Genomic DNA, 20181 nt, shown 5'->3' on the forward strand with positions numbered 1-20181 from the left:
CCCCCCCCCCCCCCCCCCCCAGCCGCTGTCAGCCCCTAGCTCCCGCCTTCTCCCACCGGGGCCCGGCGCGCCCCTTCATCCTCCTCCGAGCAGCCCTTGGTCCCTGTGGGGTCCCCTCCCCTCCGCCGGCCACCATTTACCTCGCCTGACGATGTCACCCACCCTTTTGCTGTCCCTGCTCACGGCACCCGCCTTGGGGTTTCCACTACCCTCACCCGTCTCCCCTCCAGTCTACACTTGTGTGAGGTGTCGGGGGACAGCCAGTTTTCCGGACTCTTCTCCCACCCTCTGGTGGAGTCGCTATCCTGTAGTTGGGCTTGAGAGTGCTTTCGGGGCGGCGTGGTGAGCAGGACCTAGGGTGCTGCGGGCACCCTCCGCCTCAGACCGCGCTCAGGTGGGGGAAACATCCCCCGTGCCCTCTCCCCCACGTTCCTCCTCTGGCGTGCACTGCATATGGTGCCCGGTGGGTGCTGTTGACCAGGGGCCCTCCCAGCACACCGGCAACAGCTGGACCTTAGCTATCGCCTCTGTAAGACAACTGACATCACACCTGGTATCAAAGTTTAGACTGCTCAGGATGTAGGTGCAAAAGTACACAGGATGTGGACGATTGCTGCGGTTTGTCCAGCACTTTATGGCTGAGAGAGTATCTCTCTACTGTGTGAGCCTCTCAGCAGCGAATGGGGTGGCCAGGACAGGTATAGTTTAACTGAAGCTCCAGAGGTGAGTGGCCTGCCCCAAGTCACACAGGTTGTCTCAGGTGGCACCTGGCCAACAGATCAGGGCTTCAGACTTCCGGTTCTACATTTCATTGGCTGCCCTGGCCTGCGCCAGGGAGCAGATGTGCCCGCCACGGTTCTTTGTGTCGTGTGGCAACTCCTCGTGCATGCCTGAGGGTTAGCCTCCTGGTGCCCCAGCAGGCTGGGAATGGGGCCTGTCCACACTGCTGTGGTCTTATCATGTGACTGTGGGCAAGTCCCTTCCCTCACTGGGCCTCGTTCTTCTCATCTGTGAAATGTAGATGGCGTGAAATAAGAGTTGTGACTCTGTGATGTCCCTCAGCCTTTGAAGCATCTGTCTAAGCCCTGGGTGATGCTGCAGGGGTGCCATGCCCATGGCCCTCACCGGCCCCCTCTGCCATGCCCTGCTCACTGGGTGTTTGGATTGACTGAACGTCAGGCCTGGGAGAGGAAAATTGGTCTGCATTCTGAAAAGGCCGTTAGGGCCTTTTTTTTCTAAGATATTTGCAATCAGATTTCTCAAAACAGGAACCAGACTGACTGTCAGCTGGGGGCTGTCCAGGGAGCAGTGACGGTTAGTGCAGAAATGAGTTCAGAAATGACAAACCCACGAGGGAGGAAACGGGGGAGTCAGCCTCTAGGGCTCAAAACGGCTGTCCTTGGTGGCCACAGCCTTGAGACCCTCCTGCAGGATGGAGTTCGGCAGTGTGTGAGGTGGGACCTTTTCTGGAACTGTCTGCGTTTGTGTACTCTCCCCCCAGAATGCATTGCTTCTGATGGGGCGCCGCCTTGGCTCTGCAGCTGTCAGAACCCGGAGAAACGAGATGTTCTTCTTTTCCTGTCCCCTTTCCCATCCACAGCAGTGATGGCGGTGATAGCAATAATGATAGGAGTTATTACTGACTTACCTGTTTTGACATCTGTCATCTCAATTCTTCAACCAACCTGTGAAGCTGGCTAGGCCATGCCTTGCATGTAGTAGTTGCTCAAGAAATACCAGGACTGTGTGACGCCCCGGGCAGTCCTGAGCAGAAACAAGGTTGGATAGGATTCTAGGAGGACAGCAGGAGGCGGAGCCAGGCAGCCCAGGTTTTCACATTGGGTCACCATCAGCAGCATGGCCTTCCGCAAATTGCCCACATCTGTGAAATGGACTGGAGGTGCGAGCGCCGAGTATCAGTGTGCTAAGGCCTGGGAAGGGCTATGGGCCACCCCTACATGGGGGTCCAGGCCTGAGGTATTAGGGAGCAGGCCACCCTTTGCATAATGTCTTGCCTTGCACACCCAGTGGGGCAGAGCACGCTCCCCCTGCCCCCCGCCGCCCCGATGGTGATCCTGACCATGTCTCATGTTTGGCCGACAGTTTTCCGTTTGCAGAGTGATTTTTACTCCATTTTGTCCTTTTGACAACTGTGGGAGGCAGGCCCAGTAGGTGGGATTCTCCCCTTTAGCAGTTGAAGTCATTGAGGCTCAGGGAGGGGAGGAGTCGCGTACTCATCACAGAAGAAAGCTGGAATGGGGCCTCAGGTTTCTGGACCACACAGGCCAGTGCTGTTTCTCTGCTGTGCTTTATCCCCTCCACTCACCCCTGCACACCACTGTTCTCGCCCCTGTCCACATTTTGCGGCGTGGGCTGACTGGCACCCCTTGTCTGGGGCCATTGGCTGTCACAGTTCACAAGGCTCAGCCCCCTTCCTGTTGGCTGGGATGGAGACCTGAGCTGCCCTGGCAAAGCTACTGCCCCGAGGGGCAGCTCCACTCCAGGGTCCCATCAGATGCAGGAGCCTGTCTTCCCCATACCCCCAAGGTCAAGGTCAGAGTCAGGGAGAGGGGCTGTGGCTTGTCCCTGTGACAGGGTGCCTCTGGGAATTGTTCACACCTTGAGGTGGCCCACCTTGGCAGTCCCTCCATGGCTGGTGCCTGGGGATGTGGCTTGACCAAGAGCTGGGGCTAGCATCACAGCTCTGAGTTCCAACGGCTAGGGAATGGGAGTGGTTAGGCACAGTGCCACATTGAGTTGGTACAGGGGCCTCCCCTTCTGTCACCCTATAGAATCCGAGGAAACAGTCCCTTTCCCCGACCTTCTTCTAGAAGGAGGCAGCATAAGGCAGCATTGTGTATCTGGAAGATGGGAGACCTGGCTTCTCCCTCTACATGGGACCTAGGCCAGTCCCTTAGCCTGACTGGGCCTGCCTCGGTTTCCACCTTGGTAAAATTAGGGGGCTGCCCCTTCACTCTCAGGGTCTGTGGTCTGGGCCTTGCCCTGAAGGAACTGCTGTCTCCCTTTCCCGGCAGCCAGCAGTCTTGTAATTTTCATCATTTGCTTAATATGACCACCGAGGTCTCGTGTAATTAATCTCTGGGCTCCTAGCTGAGGAGCCCTGCCTGGGCGCTCCCAGGAGGTTCCTCTGCCCTCCCCAGTGACAGTGGCAGCCCCAGCAGCAGATTGTTGGAGCCGGGTGCCTCTTGCAGCCTCCCGATTTCTTGGCTGTTTCCTGGTCCCTCCCCCACCGAGAGTTTCCTCCTTCCTGCCCCTTTCTGGCTTCCCTGTCTCCCCAGACCCTGCCCCTGTTCCTCCGCTGCCTCGTTCCTGTTAACTCTTTGCAGCCAGAACTTCCTGCCCTTGATTTGTGGGGGAAGGAGTGCAGCGGGAAGCTTTTTCCCTCCCTCCTTCCTCCACTCCTGCGGCACCAGCTGCAACCCTGCTGCTTCCAGCCTTTGTCCCTTACCCAGAACTTTCCACTTCAGTGGCAGCATTCTCCCGACTCCTTTCCCTGAAAACAAGATGATCTTTCCTGCAGTCACTCCCTCTGGGCCTTTGAAGCCCCACCGTTCCCCAGGAATGGGTGTCTGCGATGTCTTTCTCATCTGCTTTCTTTTCCAGAGCATGGGTTTCACTTATTTGCCGTTAAGTCGCCTGCCTGCTGTTACCTGGATAAATGGATTGGAAGGGAGTGTGAGCAATGCAGATTGGAATCTGTGCAGGGGAATTTGGGCTGTTAACCCAGAATGAGGTGTCCTATTAATGCACAATCAATTCCTAGTAGTAAGTTCCCGGTGACGTCAGGTGCAGGCGTGCTCCGCAGCCAGCATCTCCTCCCCGTGCCTAGGTTGCACCCAGGTGGGCTTGGCAGAGGGGCTGAGTGCTCAGGCTAGTGGGTTTGGGTTGGCTTGGCTGTTGCTTTCAGGATGTGCTCTTGCTTCGGAACACATAGCAGGAACCAAAAGCACAGTGTTGCCCTTGAGGATGCACAGCCTCCTTCACACCTGCCCCTTCTTCCCAGGCCCCTTCCCTACTCTCCTTCGGCTCCCCATGGGTCAGTTTCCGCTGCTGGATGGAGCTATATTCACGTTATTTCTACTTTGCTGCAACTGAGATACTAAAAATGAGATGTTTGGCTGCAGCTTTTTTCTAAAACAATAACATCCCTTCTCTGCTTTGCTGCTTACTGCAAAGGGCCGTGTCTATGCTGGCAGAAGTGGGTTTTCTGGTATTAACATGTTGGCAGCTCTGTTCCCAGGTAGGGGCAATTTTCTGACTCTAGAGCCATCTCGAGTTTGTGATGGGGGACAACCCCCTCCTGGGAACCACAGGGCACAGAGTTCTGGAAGTTTGTTCTTGGTGCATTCTAGCGTGATGCAGATTACGGTCTCCATGTCGGCAGTAAATTGCAGGATGTGGGTGCTCATGTCATATTTGTGAAGAAGCCGTGACATTTGACAAGGCCGCCAGAGTGCCTCTTCCCGAGCATCCCCGCAAGGGAGCTGCTTTGTGGCCGACGCAACGTTCCAGAGCCTGGGCTGTGTGCCGGGCCAGCTGGCTTTTTCTCTCCACTGCTCAGGGCTTGCCTTGGACTGACGGTTTGGGCTGGTCTTTCCTATTTGGTCTGTGGCCCCGTCCTTGAGCTCTGAGGATGTTGTTGGCCCCAGGGAGAGTCATTGAGAAACATTAAGAAGCCCCAGGGGACTTCCTCCTGCTGCTGGCACCTTGGTGTCAAGTTTCCTGGAAATGCCACAGGGAGCACCTCAGCCATAGCCGCAAGCCCTGCTGCGCTGGCTGGTGAACGCTCGCTCATCTCCCAGGGGACAGTTCCCAGCGTGGCCGCACCAGACCTGCCAGACCTGTAGCCTTCGTGCCAGCTCTCACCGTCCTGGCGTGGCAAAGCTTTAGCATCACTGTCGCACGACAGGCACAGGAACCATGGCTCCTGGCTGCCAGCTGCCGGCCAAGGCTGCCTCTCATCCTGGGTTCCAGGGAAGGGGGCTGCCTGCCTCCTGCAGCCCCTAGTCAGGGGCGGGAGGGCAGCCAGGCCAGAGGCTGGGCACATGTCAGGGTCCTCTGAGCCCTGCACCTGGCTCTTTCACAGGGGTCAAGGGAAGGATGGAGGGTGCTCTGGTGGGAGGCCGTTTCTCAGGGAGCCTTTGGACATTTTCTCTGACACTAACTCACTGTGGGCCTCGGAGCACATGGCCCAGCCAGCTTCCTCCAGCCTTGGTTTCCTCACCATCAGCAAGAGTGTGTTGGCCTCTGACTTGTCACTCCCTCCCATCCACACAGCTGCAGCCTCTGACCCCAAGCAGGAGCCACCTGAGAGAGCCCAGGCCATAGAGCATGGCCTGGACTTTGCATTTCTTCTGAACCATGAGGTGCCGGAAGGGACCGGAAGTGCTCCCTCAGCACCCACTCCTTCCCTGTCACCCAGCGCTCAGTGCTGCAGCTGCTCACTGTCTTCTGCCCGCAGCGTTGGGCTGGGCCTGCTCCAGGAGCAGCAGGAGCTGGTGCGGGCTGCCCTAGCTGCAGGGGTGCCAAGGTGGGACTGACCGCTCCTTCCCAAGGCTGGGCGGGCACCAAGCACCTCTGTGCCAAGGAGCCCTTGATACTTTGGCAGGGCAGGCTGTAGGCTCTACCCACAGGGCCCACAGTAGAGCAATGCAGTGCCTGAAGCTGGTCTGTGAGCAGGGGAGTCCCAACCACCCTGCTCAGCTCAGCCCTGGCCACAGGCCCCATCCACCAAGGCCCCATCCTCCAAGAACACAGCAAATGTGGAACAGAGGGTCGGGCAAGACAGGCCACTGTGTGATTCAGCACGGACTGTCCGTGAGCTGTGGGGCGCTGAGGAACGGGGCTCTGGTGGCTCTCTCCCATGGCCCAGCAGGCAGGGCACGGTGGGCAGTACGGCCAGCCTGGCGTTTTAGGAGCACCCCTTCTGCCGTGTCCGCCCAGGCTTTGCAAATGGCCAGTGTGACAATGGCGATTCAGCATCTCATTGACATCCTCATTTTACAGGTGGGGAAACTGGACATTTCAACTTTGTGACCAGGTGGTAAGGGCCATTTGGAACCCAGGCACCCATCCAACGGCCAGAGCAAAGATCAAGGCCCTTGCCCAAAAGTGTTGGGAACCTTAGGTCCTTCCGTCTGGGACTGTTGAGTCCACTTGGTTCTCCTGATCTCCAGAGTAGATCTTGGGAGCCACGTTCCCCTGGATCTCAGGGTTGCTGACCTGGGTGGCGGCAGGGACATGCTCTGGACTCAATGCCACTACAGACTCTGCCAGTATCAGGGAGCGGTGTTGGAGACAAGGTGACCCAACCCAGGAGGCTGCACCGCCCCCATGCCCGCCTGTGCTTGCCACCCTGGCAGGAGCTGCCCCCAGTGGCAAGTTCTTCCAACCTGCCAGTTCCCTTGGCAGCCAGACCCATGGGAATAGACAGGAAACCCTAAAATTGCCACTTTGGGGGCCTTCCATTCAAGGACTCTGCTCAGGCCTGGCCTCGTGTTTGGTTTCTTGCTGGGGGGAGGGGGGTTGTTTATTTTATTTAAAAAACATTTTTTTCTTTTTAAGGAAGAAAGTGGAGTGCTGTGGGCTGGGAAGAATGCGGTGGCCATGCCCAGGCGTGGCTGCTGAGGGGAGAGATGGCCTCAGAACCCCGGGTCCTGCTTCCTGCTGTTCCCAGGCAGGGGCCGACAGCAGAGCCCCTGGGAAGGAGAAAGGGCCTGCCCGGCAGGTTCCCCTGGCTGTCGCAGGCAAGGAAGCGAGCATGCTTCCCCCTTGGAGACTTTGTGTGTCCAGTTGAGAAGTGGCAGTGGCTACTCCCTGGCTCCTAGGTGGCCATTCCCTCTGCCAAGCTGGCACTATTTTTTTTTTTTTTTTTTTGAGACAGAGTCTCACTCTGTCACCCAGGCTGGAGTGCAGTGGCGCAGTCTTGGCTCACTGCAACCTCCGTCTCCAGGGTTCAGGTGATTCTTCTGCCTCAGCCTCCTGAGTAGCTGGGACTACAGGCGCATGCCACCATGCCCGGCTAATTTTTATATTTTTAGTAGAGACAGGGTTTCACCATGTTGGTCAGACTGGTCTTGAACTCTTGACCTCATGATTCGCCCGCCTCGGCCTCCCAATGTGCTGGGATTACAAGTGTGAGCTACCGTGCCCTGCCAAGCTGGCACCGTTTTTGCAGGCTCTTAGGAAGCAAGTCTGGGGCTCAGTGGGACTTACTGCTGAAGCCCCGTGGCCCCCATTCCCAGGACCATGCCCAGCTCCTGGTGGGTGACCCCTACAGGCTAGAATTGCTTTGCCTGTCATCTGCATCTGCCTGTCGCTGCCTTCCGCTTGACCAGCACCTGATCAAACTCGTTTGACCCTCCACTGCCCCGGAAGACAGGCATTTCGGAAGACTGGCATTTTGTGATTTTTTTTTTTTTTTTTTGGCTTTTTTTCATCCCCTTCTGTGGACCAAAATGTCCCAGAACCCAAAAATCTGGTGCAGAACCAGAGTCCCACCTTCCCGGCCCACCTCCCAAGTGAGATGCAGGCCCCTGGCCTTGGGGTTTTCTCCACGCTCTGGTTTTTCCAGTGCATAACCTATGCCTCCAGGGCCGCCCAGGGCCCAGGCCTCCTGTCTGCAGGTGCTGAGTGCAGGGACTGTGTCTTTCTCAGTTAAAGAGATTTTTAGGAAGCCCCTGCTGTGTGTGAAACACCACAGTCTCCATCCACCGTTTCCTATGTCCTTGGGAGTCCCACGTGCCGGGAAACATGTCCTTGACAGTGGCTGGTGGATGTGAGCTGGCATATGTCCTGAAGGGGTGGGTGTGCTGGCATGGACGGGGGGCCCATCCTCGGAGCTCCTGTCAGTTCTCAGAGGGCATCCTGACTCCCCGGTGGTAGGGCGTTGACCCTCCTCTTCCCATCCAGGCAGGGTCTGTTCTGAAGGAGTCATAGGATGCGAACTCAGGGTCACTTAGGCCCATCCTTGTCTTCAGTGCTCTGCTTCCTGTTGGAGACAACTTTGGAAGAGGCCACAGCCCCTCCCAGCCTCTGAGGAGCAGGCGAGGGGGTCACGGCCTTGGGACTGTGCTCATGGCAACCCTGCTGTGCTCATGCTATCGTGCTATCGTGCTATCTTGCTCAGCTTTTCCTGAGGAAGGCTCGAACCAAGTGAGAGCAGGGGCCGAGGCCCGGGAGTCCACTGCAGCCCTTCCCAGAAGGACAGTGCTCAGCGGAAACAGATAGGACCCCCTCTCGAGCCTGAGGCCAGTGGCCAGGCAGGGTCCACAGGCCAGGTCAGTGCTGCCTGGAGCTGCTCTCCGCAGACGGCTCTTCTGGCTGGAGCCACTGTTCTTCCAGACCCTCGGGCCCAAAGCCTGGAAGCCCTCACGGGGCTGAACTCATAACCCTTCTCCTGGTCCCCGACAGCCTGAGCCTTCTCTCACCCACCCTCTTCCCCTTCTTCCTGCCAAAGTGTCGCCTCTGCCTGGGCTTCCTCCCCGTAGCACCTCCAGTGGAGTTGGGCTACCGCTGCCCTGGATGGAGCCTCCTGAGTCCTGCTCTCCCGCCCACTCCTTGGCTCTGAAGCCCCCCGGTTTGCAAGGCCCTGCCCTCCCCCTTGCCATGGCCTTTGTGTGACCTCTCCCCTGCCCCATTGGCCTCTTGCTTATCCCTGGACATACTGTCCCCTGCCTGTTCCCATGTCTACCGACCTCCCTGGCTTCGCCACCTGCCGAGATCCTGCTTGCACTCCAGGAACCCAGGGGAGTTCCGCCTTCTCCACACAGCCTCCCCAGACCCAGAAGCCTCCTCCTTTCCCAAGGCTTCTGCACATGCTGTCTGGTACCACAGGCTCAGAACCATGTCCTGGGCAGGGCTGCTTGGAGCAGGGGGTGGCTTTGGCATGATGTACACAGTGCCTCAGGGGTAGATGTGCAGCAGGTCTTTGTGACCACGGCCTGGGTGGCCAGTCCAACCAGCCCTGGACTGGGCTCCTAGGGGCAGGCAGGGCCAGGGTGCAGATAGGCAGGGGCCGTGCCAAGCAGAGAATCTGGACTTGCAGATCCAAATCTCCACCAGCTGCAGTCTTTTCCCAGGAGGCCTGCTGGTGGCCCCATAGATCCTGCAGGGCCATGTGAGCATGACATGGGCTCAGGTTGTTGGCCCTACAGGCCCCCAGCCCCGCACATGCCCTCAGTATGGCAGCTACACGTTACCCTAGGAGCCCAGATTAGTGAGGACCAGATACAGGCCTCAGCTGGCCATCGGGACAGACCAGCAGGGCTGGGCTGGAGATGGACCAGGAGAGGGCAGGAGGGGACAGTAAGGTGGTATTTGAGGCCAGGAGTGAAGCCTGTTGTGGCTCTCCCAGACAGCACTCATTGTGGGGGTGAGATAGACAGGGTGGGGGGTGTCAGGTTGGGTTTTGGGGGTCACAGTGGCCAGTCCTTCCCCTACAGCCATACCAAGCAACCCAGGGCAGGGGTCACATTTTATATCCAAGTACTAGGGACACACGACCAAGGCATGGCCTTTTCTTACCATTTAAAACATTGAGATGCAGTTCATACAAAGTTCATCATTTTATTGTACAATTTAGTGTTTTTTAGTATATTCACCATGTTATGCAACCCTTACCCCAAAAAGAAACCCCATCCCCACCAGCAGTCACTCCTCTCCCTCCCCAGCCCCCCCAAAAAGAAACCCCATCCCCACCGGCAGTCACTCCTCTCCTCTCCAGTCCCCGGCAGCCACAGATCTGCATACTGTGTCCGTGGGTTTGTTCATGTGAGTGGACTCCCACAATATGTGGCAACCCTTTGTGACTGGCTTCGTTCAGCCTCATGTTTTCAAGGGTTATCCGCGTTGTGGCCCCTGTCAGTGCCTCATTCCTTTTTACCGCCGAGCCATGTGCCCCTGTGTGGAGATGCCACATGTGTGTCTTTTCATCTGCTCACAAACCAGGTTTGGCTTTTGTGACTTGGCCAAGTGCCCAAAGCCAGCCGGTGGCAGCACTGGGACCATACCCTACAGGCAGTGGGCCTCTGAGCAGAGGGCCACCTGCCGGCCACCCTGGCCTTTGGGACACAGCCTGGCGGGGGCAGTGCAGGGAAAGGCTTCCTGGAAGCCCTCTGGTTTGACCTGTGGCTGGGGTGAGTAGGCCTGACATGGTGGCCTCCTTCCTGGAGGGAGTGGCGACACCACCAGCAGTGTCCTCTGCTCACATTTCTGGGCCTGCAGCCCCGACAGGCTCTGGGGGCTTCTGCTTACTGTGCCCCCCCCGCCCTACAGCATCCGCAGTGTCATGCAGAAGTACCTGGAAGACCGGGGCGAGGTGACCTTTGAGAAGATCTTTTCCCAGAAGCTGGGTGAGTATGGCAGTGGTTCTGCCAGCCACCAGGCTTAACTTCTTGCCCCTACCCCAGTCAGCCCAGCCGTGTTCCCCACTCTCTGGAGATTTGGCCTCCCACCTACTCAGGGTGGAGCAGCCAGCGAGACCCCAGGGGTTGCTCCAAGTCTCTGTGACCCTGCGTGCCTCCTAGCCCCTGCCCATCGGCCCAGGGAGCCCCGTGGTGGGGGTGGGGGCCCAGAGTCTTCCAGGGCCGCCAGGGAAGTTCCTCCTTTGGGGTTTTTGTTTTTGAGAGTTGCAGCTTCCCCTTGGCTCGGCCGCAGCTGCTCTGGGCCGTTGGTAGAACTGACAGGAAGAGGCGGGGCCCTTCCTGTGGCGCCTGCCGAGCTGTGGTTGGCCCCGCCCCACCCCATGGGCCCTCTTTGTAAGCAACCTGCCTGGCGCTGGCCCTCCATTCCTCCTCCAGCTGGTGTCTGATGCCTGCTGTCAGAAGTTTAATGCGACCCACCCTCTGGAACTGGCCTGGAGGGCAGGCTTGGGGCAGGTCTCAGGAAACAGGCTCCAGCCCTACATGGCTCTGACTTGGCCTTCCTGAGAATAGGAGGTCAGCTCTGGACAGGGGGCATCCTGGCCTGATGGGATCAGGCATTGGACGTCAGCCTGGGGGAGTTGGTGTGTCAGGAAGCACAGAGTTTGGGTCCCAGGCCTGTGCCATGTGCCCTCGGGCAAGTTGCTTCATCTCTCTGAGCCTGCTGGTGTCCTCATCTGGGAGATGGGACTCATGAGTCCCACTGCGCAGGCCTGTCACAGTCAGATGAGAGCACTGTGCCCACTGTGAAGCCTGGTCTCCATTCCTCAAAGGCCCTGCTCTAAAGGCCAGGCAGTGAGGACTGAAGTGATGGCCGCAGCTCTGACCCAGGTGCCCATGCGGTGTCCCCGAAGGCATGGGAGGCTACCAGCTCGAGCCAGCTCACCCATGTCAGACTGGAGGCCTGAGGAGGGCCTCTGTCCCTGGGTAGTGCTTGGGGGCCAGGTCCCTGGGCCCGGGCCCAGGCCCCTTACTCAGGCATGAGGGCACTCTATCTGGGGTCCCCTGAGAGCCCCTCCCACAGCCCACCTTGCCTCTCCAGTTCCCTGTGGCCCATACCCCTTCCATGCCCCCTGCCCTGAGGCCCCAGCCCCCAACCTCTTTCCCAGGGACTTGCCACTTGGTAGAGTAGTCCTGGGTTCCGCTTGAGTCTCTGCCACAGGCAGTGTGTCTGACCAGCTCCCTGAGCCCTAGTTTCCCCAACTGGACCCATCCTTCCTGCCTGTTTCTTAGGCCACTGTGCCCATAAGCCAGACAATGGAGTGGGGCAGGGTCCAGAGGAGTGGTGTGGCCTCTCAGAGCCCCCTGCTAACCTCCCCACCATGCTGCAGGCTGAACTGGCCCCGGTGGCCACAGCATCTCAGGGCCCCCAGACTGGATCGTGTTGCACCTGTACAGCCCACCCCGGTGCAGGGTATCAGCCTCACAGAGCAGGCACAGGGTCCTGGGCTACAGTGAGTGGGGGCCCAGGTGCCAAGCCAGGGCTCCCTGATGCCAGAGCCACCCCCTCTCCTCTGCCTCACCCATCGCCGTCCAGCTGCCACCTGGGGAAACAGATTTCAGGAAGAGGGTAGAAACATAGGGGCCCTGACCCAGAATCCAGGTATCTTCAAGTTGGCAGCAGCCTTAGTGGCTGCCTGGCCCACCCCTTGCCTGGGGCCGAGACCACCTTTGCCATCTCCATAGCCATTTCTGCCCAGGGAGCTCAACCCACACTATCCGCAATGATGGGAAGGCCTCTGAGAGAGGCGTGGCTCTGTGACCTTACACTGTTGCCTTCAGGGTACCTGCTCTTCCGAGACTTCTGCCTGAACCACCTGGAGGAGGCCAGGCCCTTGGTGGAGTTCTACGAGGAGGTGAGGCCCAGAGGCCCGGGCCCTGCGCTGCCCGGAGAAAGGGAAGGAGGTTGAGGCAGCTTTGTGGAATCCACAAGCCACCTGGTGTGGGCACCCCCATTCCCTGCTGGGCTATAGATGACCTGCAGGAATCTTGTTCTCCAGATCAAGAAGTATGAGAAGCTGGAGACAGAGGAGGAGCGTGTGGCACGCAGCCGGGAGATCTTCGACTCATACATCATGAAGGAGCTGCTGGCCTGCTCGCACGTGAGTGTCCTCGGCTGGCCCCGTGTGCTGGCCCAGAGTCACCTGCAGATTGGGAGGGGAAAAGAGGACCCTGCAGAGAATTCATGGCCACCTCTGTCTTCCCCAGCCCTTCTCGAAGAGTGCCACTGAGCATGTCCAAGGCCACCTGGGGAAGAAGCAGGTGCCTCCAGATCTCTTCCAGGTGTGTGCCTCCCGATCCCTGCCCAGGCAAAGTCATCTTGGACAGCCCTGGGTCAACGAACCTGGTCAGCTGGGGGTGGGGCCTGGGCAGCCATGGTCTCTCAGGGCTCAGTCACCAACTTCCAGCTTCCTCCCTTAGCCATACATCGAAGAGATTTGTCAGAACCTCCGCGGGGACGTGTTCCAGAAATTCATCGAGAGGTGAGAGCGGGGCAGTGTAGGAGAGGAATGGGGAGGGAGGGGCTGCTCTCAGAAGGGTGTGGCTGGTGTGGAGGGCAGAAGCCAGCCTTCATTAGGCCCTGAGCAGGCAGGTGGCTGGCCCGTCAGTGGCCCCCTTGCAAGGACTCCTGAGAGGTCAGACAGGCTGCAGGCCATCTTCTCCCACACTGCCATCCTCAGCACCAGACAGCTCAAAGCCCATCCCAGGCAGTCTCCTAGCTCCAGGGAGCTCCAGGGACCTAGGAGAGCTGCGCCCCCTGTGTCTCTTTCCCATGGGCTGTATAGCACCTTGCTGGCCCACCCGGGCTGAGAAGCATCAGGGTCGTGGTAGGGGTGGGCCCAGGAGAGCACACAGCCCCCGTGACCCTCGTAGCCAGAGTTGGCGCGGTGGGTGGGAATTGTAGGCAGATTTCAGCTAGCTTTAGGGAGCAGCTTTTTTAGGGTCACTGCTGCCCAGCCATAGAGTGAGCTCTATGTCACTGGAGGTATGCAAGCAGGTATGGGAGATGCACTTGTCAAGGATATGGTAGCAGGAAGTCTGGGTTAGACTGGAAGACCTCGTCTCTGTGTGGATCTGATTCCAGCAGGAAGCCACAGCCAGGTGGCCGAGGGCCGTGCTGGGCACCTAAGCAGCCCTGGCTGGCACTGTGGGTGGGCAGGCCCTCAATATATCATTCCCGGAAGAGGACATTAAAGCTCATGATGTTTCCACATCTACCCTCATGGGACCCCAGGGAGTGACTGCTGGGTGGGGCAGGCTTACAACAGCATCATCCTTCCCACATTCTGAGTGGCCCATGAGCCCAGATTCTTCTCTTCCAGTGATAAGTTCACACGGTTTTGCCAGTGGAAGAATGTGGAGCTCAACATCCACGTGAGTGGGCCTGGGGGGGGCATGGAAAGCTGGGCACCCTGCTGCTCCTCTCCCGGGAGCTGGGCCTGAGGCTTGGCTGGGAGTGGGGAGGTCAGGGGTATCTATCCTTTAGCCCCCAGGGCCGTGGCTATGGGGGTCAGGGCCAGGATCCTGGCATGGGGAGGCTGGAGCAGGTAAGTGTATGGCAAGGATGGCCAGGACATGGGTATGGGGACCCTGGCATGGGGCCAGCCCCTGCTGCCCAGGTGCCTCTGCCCCAGGACTGGGCCAGGGCAGCCTGTGGTGACCGCAGCTGTCCCTGCCCCTCAGCTGACCATGAATGACTTCAGCGTGCATCGCATCATCGGGCGCGGGGGCTTCGGCGAGGTCTATGGGTGCCGGAAGGCCGACACAGGCAAGATGTGAGCACCCTGCTCGGCGCGGGGGGATGTCTGGGGGAGCCAGGCTCTTGGGGGGCCCTGACGGTCTGGGTTCCTCACAGGGCTACCTGCTGCCCCATGCACTCCTGTCTTGCCATGCTGTTACCCCTGCAGGCTCCTCTGGCCCCAGCCCTCCCTGTCTCTGTGCCACATGCTGGTCCTGGGTCTAATCTTTCCCTCAAGCGCCCCCAGAGGCAGCCCTGGGCCCCTGCTCCCAGGGTTGGTGTTGATTGCTGACCTCTGCCCTGCAGGTACGCCATGAAGTGCCTGGACAAAAAGCGCATCAAGATGAAGCAGGGGGAGACCCTGGCCCTGAACGAGCGCATCATGCTCTCACTCGTCAGCACCGGGGTGAGTGGGGTGGGCTGGGCTGCCGCTGAGGCTCTGGAACCCCGGGCACCCCTGCTGACTGCCCCTCCCCTCATTTCTCCCCTCCCAGGACTGCCCATTCATTGTCTGCATGTCGTACGCGTTCCACACACCAGACAAGCTCAGCTTCATCCTGGACCTCATGAATGGTGAGTGCTGGCCCTGCCCCAGGGTGGGCTGGGCCCAGGCATGGGAGGCTGGGACAAGATGCTGAATGCTGCCTGTGGGGCTGCCTCCCTCAGGTGGGGACCTGCACTACCACCTGTCCCAGCATGGGGTCTTCTCAGAGGCGGACATGCGCTTCTATGCGGCCGAGATCATCCTGGGCCTGGAGCACATGCACAACCGCTTCGTGGTCTACCGGGACCTGAAGGTGAGCGCCCTGCTGTCCCTAGGCTGGGCCTCTGTAGCTGTCCTCTCCTTCTTCTCAGCATCCTGGCCACCAGACCCAGAGGAGTGGAGCTCCTGGGACATGGCTGCCCCTTGTCTTCCCATCTCCGCCCCTGCCCTTCCCACCGAGCCACTCTCTGGGTCCAGGTTGTGGCTGGGGACAAGAGAGAGGACCCCACCTTTGCCCTTTCCTTGGGAAGCCATCGTCCTCTCCAGTGAAGCAGTGACCCAGCTGGCATCTTGCCTGGCCGGGCCCCATCCTGAGCTGCCCTGGGCAGCTCACTGGGCTTCCTCCACAGCCGGCCAACATCCTTCTGGACGAGCATGGCCACGTGCGGATCTCGGACCTGGGCCTGGCCTGCGACTTCTCCAAGAAGAAGCCCCATGCCAGCGTGTGAGTGCCCCCCACCCTCTCCCTCCCCACCCCTCACCACTCCCGCTCATGGCCCCTTGCTCCCACAGGGGCACCCACGGGTACATGGCTCCGGAGGTCCTGCAGAAGGGCGTAGCCTACGACAGCAGTGCCGACTGGTTCTCTCTGGGGTGCATGCTCTTCAAGTTGCTGCGGGGGTGAGTGGCCCGTCCCAGGTGGGCAGGTGGGTCGGGGCTAAGAGAAATTCCTCCCCAGTCCAGGTGGGATACCAGGGGAGGGGAGCCCATAGCTGCCTTGGTGTTAGGGGTGGCACCGTCCCTGACTTTGGTCACAGCTCATTCATGCTGCCTGCCTCCCTTTCCCCATTCCTGTCCTTTGACGTTGGTTTTTGGCCTCTCTTGCCCAGGCATAGCCCCTTCCGGCAGCACAAGACCAAAGACAAGCATGAGATCGACCGCATGACGCTGACGATGGTGGGTGCGGGTCTCAGCGCAGGGCCGCGGAGGGGGTGGGTGGAGCTCCTGTGAGTGCCAGGGCATGACTCTTGCTTCCCACCAGCCAGCAGAGATCTCGGCCACTGACCCCTACTCTGGCCTCCGAGGCAGACCTCCTGCCCCATAGGCTCTTGCCCTCCCCGTGCTGTTGGAGCACCTGACAGATGGAAGCGGCGCCCCGTCTGTCCCTCTGCTGGGGGCCTGGACCCCTCGCTCCCCTGAGCTGGGATGGGGTCAAGGGCCCTTCCTAAGCCCCTGCTAATGTCCCACTCCTCTCTAAAGGCTGTGGAGCTGCCCGACTCCTTCTCCCCTGAACTCCGCTCCCTGTTGGAGGGGTTGCTGCAGAGAGATGTCAACCGGAGACTGGGCTGCCTGGGCCGAGGGTGAGTGCCCTGGCTCCTTGGGCATGCTGCCGGCTGTGCCCCCATGAGGACAAGGGCTGTGTCCCGTCACCTGGAACCCCCTCCAAGGTCGCAGCCTCCTTGGAGGAGCTCACAAGTGGAGGCATGGCCAGCCCTGTCCAATGTTCTCAGGGTGGAGGGGCTGCCCTGGGGGTGGGAGCTGCTGGAACCAGCTGGTAACTGGCTTCTAGAGGGGCCCTTGTCACAGACAATGATAATAGCAGCTTTTTATGTTTATTGAACATTTATTAAGCACTGGGCATAGGGTTGCAAAATTTACCAGTGTTAAAACCCACAACCCTATGATGTAGGAACTTCTGTTCTCCCATTTGAGAGATGAGGAAACAGCTCAAGCTTAAGGAACTTGCCCAAGTTCACAGAGCCAGAAAGTGGCTCAACCAGGAGTTAAGCCCAGGGCTCAGGGTGGGGCTGAGCCCAGATGACTGGCCTCTCCCCGCAGGGCTCAGGAGGTGAAAGAGAGCCCCTTTTTCCGCTCCCTGGACTGGCAGATGGTCTTCTTGCAGAAGGTAACAGTCTGCAGCAGGGACTGGGGGTGCTCTGCAGTCCCACCCCCGAGCTAATGCCCTGTTCTGCTGCAGTACCCTCCCCCGCTGATCCCCCCACGAGGGGAGGTGAACGCGGCTGACGCCTTCGACATTGGCTCCTTTGATGAGGAGGACACAAAAGGAATCAAGGTACTGAGCCTTGCCTGGCCTCTTGTACCTGGGCTCCGATCCTGGCCTGGGGGAGGATCCCTGTCCCTTCCTATCACCTGTGAGACCCTTTGCCAGCCCTGCCAGCTTGGAGGCCTCAGCTCCTCCTCAGCCAGCTTCCCTGGTGGTGGCAGTTGCACTGACCATCCCTACCCAGGGCCCTGGGTCTGGGCAGCCTGTGGCTGATGGTATTCCGGCATCTCTGTCCATTCATGTGCCCCTGCCCCATCCACCTGGTAAAGTTACTGGACAGTGATCAGGAGCTCTACCGCAACTTTCCCCTCACCATCTCGGAGCGGTGGCAGCAGGAGGTGGCCGAGACTGTCTTCGACACCATCAACGCTGAGACAGACCGGCTGGAGGCTCGCAAGAAAGCCAAGAACAAGCAGCTGGGCCATGAGGAAGGTGAGGGTCGCCGGCTGCTGCGGCACCAGGCCCCTGCCTGCTTAGAAGTGAGCAGCTGGCTCGGGTTTAAGGAACTCGCCCTGGATCACAGCCAGAAAGTGGCGGCTCTGGGATTGAAACTCAGGCTGGGGCCGGGTGTGGTGGCTCACGCCTGTAATCCCAGCACTTTGGGAGGCCAAGGAGCGCAGATCACTTGAGGTCAGGAGTTTGAGACCAGCCTGGCCAAGATGGTGAAACCCTGTCTCTACCAAAAAATACCAAAAAAATTAGCCGGGCATGGTGGCAGGCGCCTGTACTCCCAGCTACCCGGGAGGCTGAGGCGGGAGGATCGCTTGAACCTGGGAGGTGGAGGTTGCAGTGAGCCAAGATTGTGCCACAGCCCTCCAGCCTGGGCAACAGAGTGGAGACCCTGTCTGAAAACAACAAAAAAGAAACCCAGGCGGGGCCGGCTGAGTCTCCTCTGTCTCTCACCTCAGACTACGCCCTGGGCAAGGACTGCATCATGCACGGCTACATGTCCAAGATGGGCAACCCCTTCCTGACCCAGTGGCAGCGGCGGTACTTCTACCTGTTCCCCAACCGCCTGGAGTGGCGGGGTGAGGGCGAGGCCCCGGTAAGGAGCCCGTGCGGGGGTCCGGGAGCTGGGCTTCCAGGTGGCTGGCCGGCCCGGCTCTTACCTGCTCCACCCATCCCTGGCCCTGCAGCAGAGCCTGCTGACCATGGAGGAGATCCAGTCCGTGGAGGAGACGCAGATCAAGGAGCGCAAGTGTCTGCTCCTCAAGATCCGCGGTGGGAAACAGTTCGTTTTGCAGTGCGATGTGAGTGGGGGCTGGGCTGGGGGTGGGAGGGCCGAGGGGCCAGGCCAGGCAGGCTGGGGAGAGCCCCAGCTAACAGAGCTGGGCTTGGCATGTGTAGAGCGACCCTGAACTGGTGCAGTGGAAGAAGGAGCTGCGTGACGCCTACCGCGAGGCCCAGCAGCTGGTGCAGCGGGTGCCCAAGATGAAGAACAAGCCGCGCTCGCCTGTGGTGGAGCTGAGCAAGGTGCCGCTGGTCCAGCGCGGCAGTGCCAACGGCCTCTGACCCGCCCGCCTTTTATAAACCTCTAATTTATTTTGTCGAATTTTTATTATTTGTTTTCCCGCCAAGCGGAAAAGGTTTTATTTTGTAATTATTGTGATTTCCTGTGGCCCCAGCCTGGCCCAGCTCCCCCGGGAGGGGCCTGCTTGCCTCAGCTCCTGCTGCACCAACCCAGCCGCTGCCCGGCGCCCACCGTCCTGACCCCAGGGGCTGCCCACTCCCAGTGTCTTCCTGTGGGGGAAGAGCACAGCCCTCCCGCCCCTTCCCCGAGGGATGATGCCACACCAAGCTGTGCCACCCTGGACTCTGGGCTGCACTCTGTGCCCACGGGCACTGCTGAGTGGCCCAGCCTCCCTCACTGGGGCGGGCGCAGCACAGGGATCCGACTTGAATTTTCCCACTGCACCCCCTCCTGCTGCATAGGGGCAGGCCCTGCACTGTCCTGCCCCACAGCGTTGGTGAGAGGAGGGGCCTGTTGTCTCCCTGGCCCCCAAGGCCTCCCACAGTGACTTGGGCTCCTGTGCCCTTATTCAGGAAAAGCCTCGGTGTCACTGGCTGCCTCCACTCCCACTTCCCTGACACTGCAGGGCTCGGCTGAGAGGGTGGCATTGGTGGCAGGTGCTGCTACCCTCCCTTCTGTCCCCTCTTGCCCCAACTCCCAGCACCTGGGCTCAGGGACCACAGCAAGGCTACTATGGGTTGGGCCATACTGGCCTCGCCTGGCCTGAGGTCTCCCCGATGCTGGGGCGGGTGCGACCCCTTCTGCCCAGGACGGGGCCGGCCAGGTGGGCGGGCAGCACATCAAGGAGGCTGGCTGGGGCCTGTCAGTGTGCCCCCCACCCCGGCCCGTCAGTGTACCCTTGCCCAGGCTGGCCAACCCCACAGCCCACATCCTGTCAGTGCCGCCACCTTGGGGCGCCGCCTTGCCCACCGCATGCCCCCTCGTGCCAGTCACGCTGCCTGTGTGGTGTCGCGCCTTCTCCCCCCCCGGGGCTGGGTTGGCGCACCCTCCCCTCCCGTCTACTCATTCCCCGGGGCGTTTCTTTGCCGATTTTTGAATGTGATTTTAAAGAGTGAAAAATGAGACTATGCGTTTTTATAAAAAATGGTGCCTGATTCGGCTGTCTCAGACTCTTTGTACCTGGTGACTGCTTTTCAGCCTCTGCTGGGCTGGGGCCCGAGGGGGAGGGTCTCGGTGGTACCAGGTCTCCTCCACCACCATGGCTTCCAAGGTGGCCTGCTGGGGCCCAGGCCATCTTCCAGGTGGGGTGAGGCAGTGAGTCCCACTCCCCCTCCTGCCCTTCCCAGCTGACAGTCCTCCCGCCTAGTCGCTGTCCAGTGCCCATTCCTCACCTTTGCTCAGGGAGGAGAGAGCAGCTTCTGCCACTTACCAGGTAAGCAGGAGGAGGTGCCAGCAGTGTTAGATCTGGTGCAGTGTCTGGGCTGACTGCGACCTTCTCAGGCCCACAGAACACCCCTGCACAGCAGGCTCCAAGCTGACGCCCTCCCCAGAAACAGTCACAAGGCACATCTGCTCTCTAGATCGCGCCGCAGCCTCTGGGCCCTTGGCCATCTCTGGCTTCAGCCTCCTCTCTGGTCTCACTGCACAGCCCTAGTAGGGGTCCCCGAGGCCTGAGGGGAACCCCAGCACTAGGCCTCTACCCAGAGGCTTCTGGTCAACTTCCCTTTCCCCACGTCCCTGCCCTGCGGGCCCCCGGGGTGA

At 59.8% G+C, this 20181-nt stretch overlaps 1 protein-coding gene across 3 annotated transcripts; it reads left to right on the top strand.

The window, feature by feature from the left end:
• The first annotated feature begins 705 nt into the window (after positions 1-705).
• GRK2 (G protein-coupled receptor kinase 2) lies at positions 706-19574 on the top strand. 3 transcript variants are annotated; one of them, XM_017857111.1, is made up of 21 exons: positions 706-723; positions 10297-10373; positions 12225-12298; positions 12443-12544; positions 12651-12725; positions 12864-12925; positions 13766-13817; positions 14127-14218; positions 14488-14587; positions 14676-14754; positions 14848-14978; positions 15295-15389; positions 15458-15565; positions 15775-15841; positions 16145-16245; positions 16724-16790; positions 16863-16958; positions 17219-17381; positions 17858-17994; positions 18086-18199; positions 18297-19574. In XM_017857111.1, exons 2-21 carry the CDS (start codon positions 10310-10312, stop codon positions 18459-18461), a joined length of 1944 nt encoding a protein of 647 aa, XP_017712600.1. In that variant the 5' UTR covers positions 706-723; positions 10297-10309; the 3' UTR covers positions 18462-19574. The 3 variants fall into 3 exon arrangements, with proteins under 3 accessions (XP_017712600.1, XP_017712598.1, XP_017712599.1); XM_017857109.1 differs by lacking the exon at positions 706-723 and adding an exon at positions 1324-1454; XM_017857110.1 differs by lacking the exon at positions 706-723 and adding an exon at positions 1324-1454 and having other exon boundaries at positions 17273-17381.
• The last annotated feature ends 607 nt before the right edge of the window (positions 19575-20181 follow it).

Source organism: Rhinopithecus bieti, unplaced genomic scaffold (assembly GCF_001698545.2).
Source record: "Rhinopithecus bieti isolate Rb0 unplaced genomic scaffold, ASM169854v2 scaffold_44159, whole genome shotgun sequence".
Classification (NCBI taxonomy): domain Eukaryota; kingdom Metazoa; phylum Chordata; class Mammalia; order Primates; family Cercopithecidae; genus Rhinopithecus; species Rhinopithecus bieti.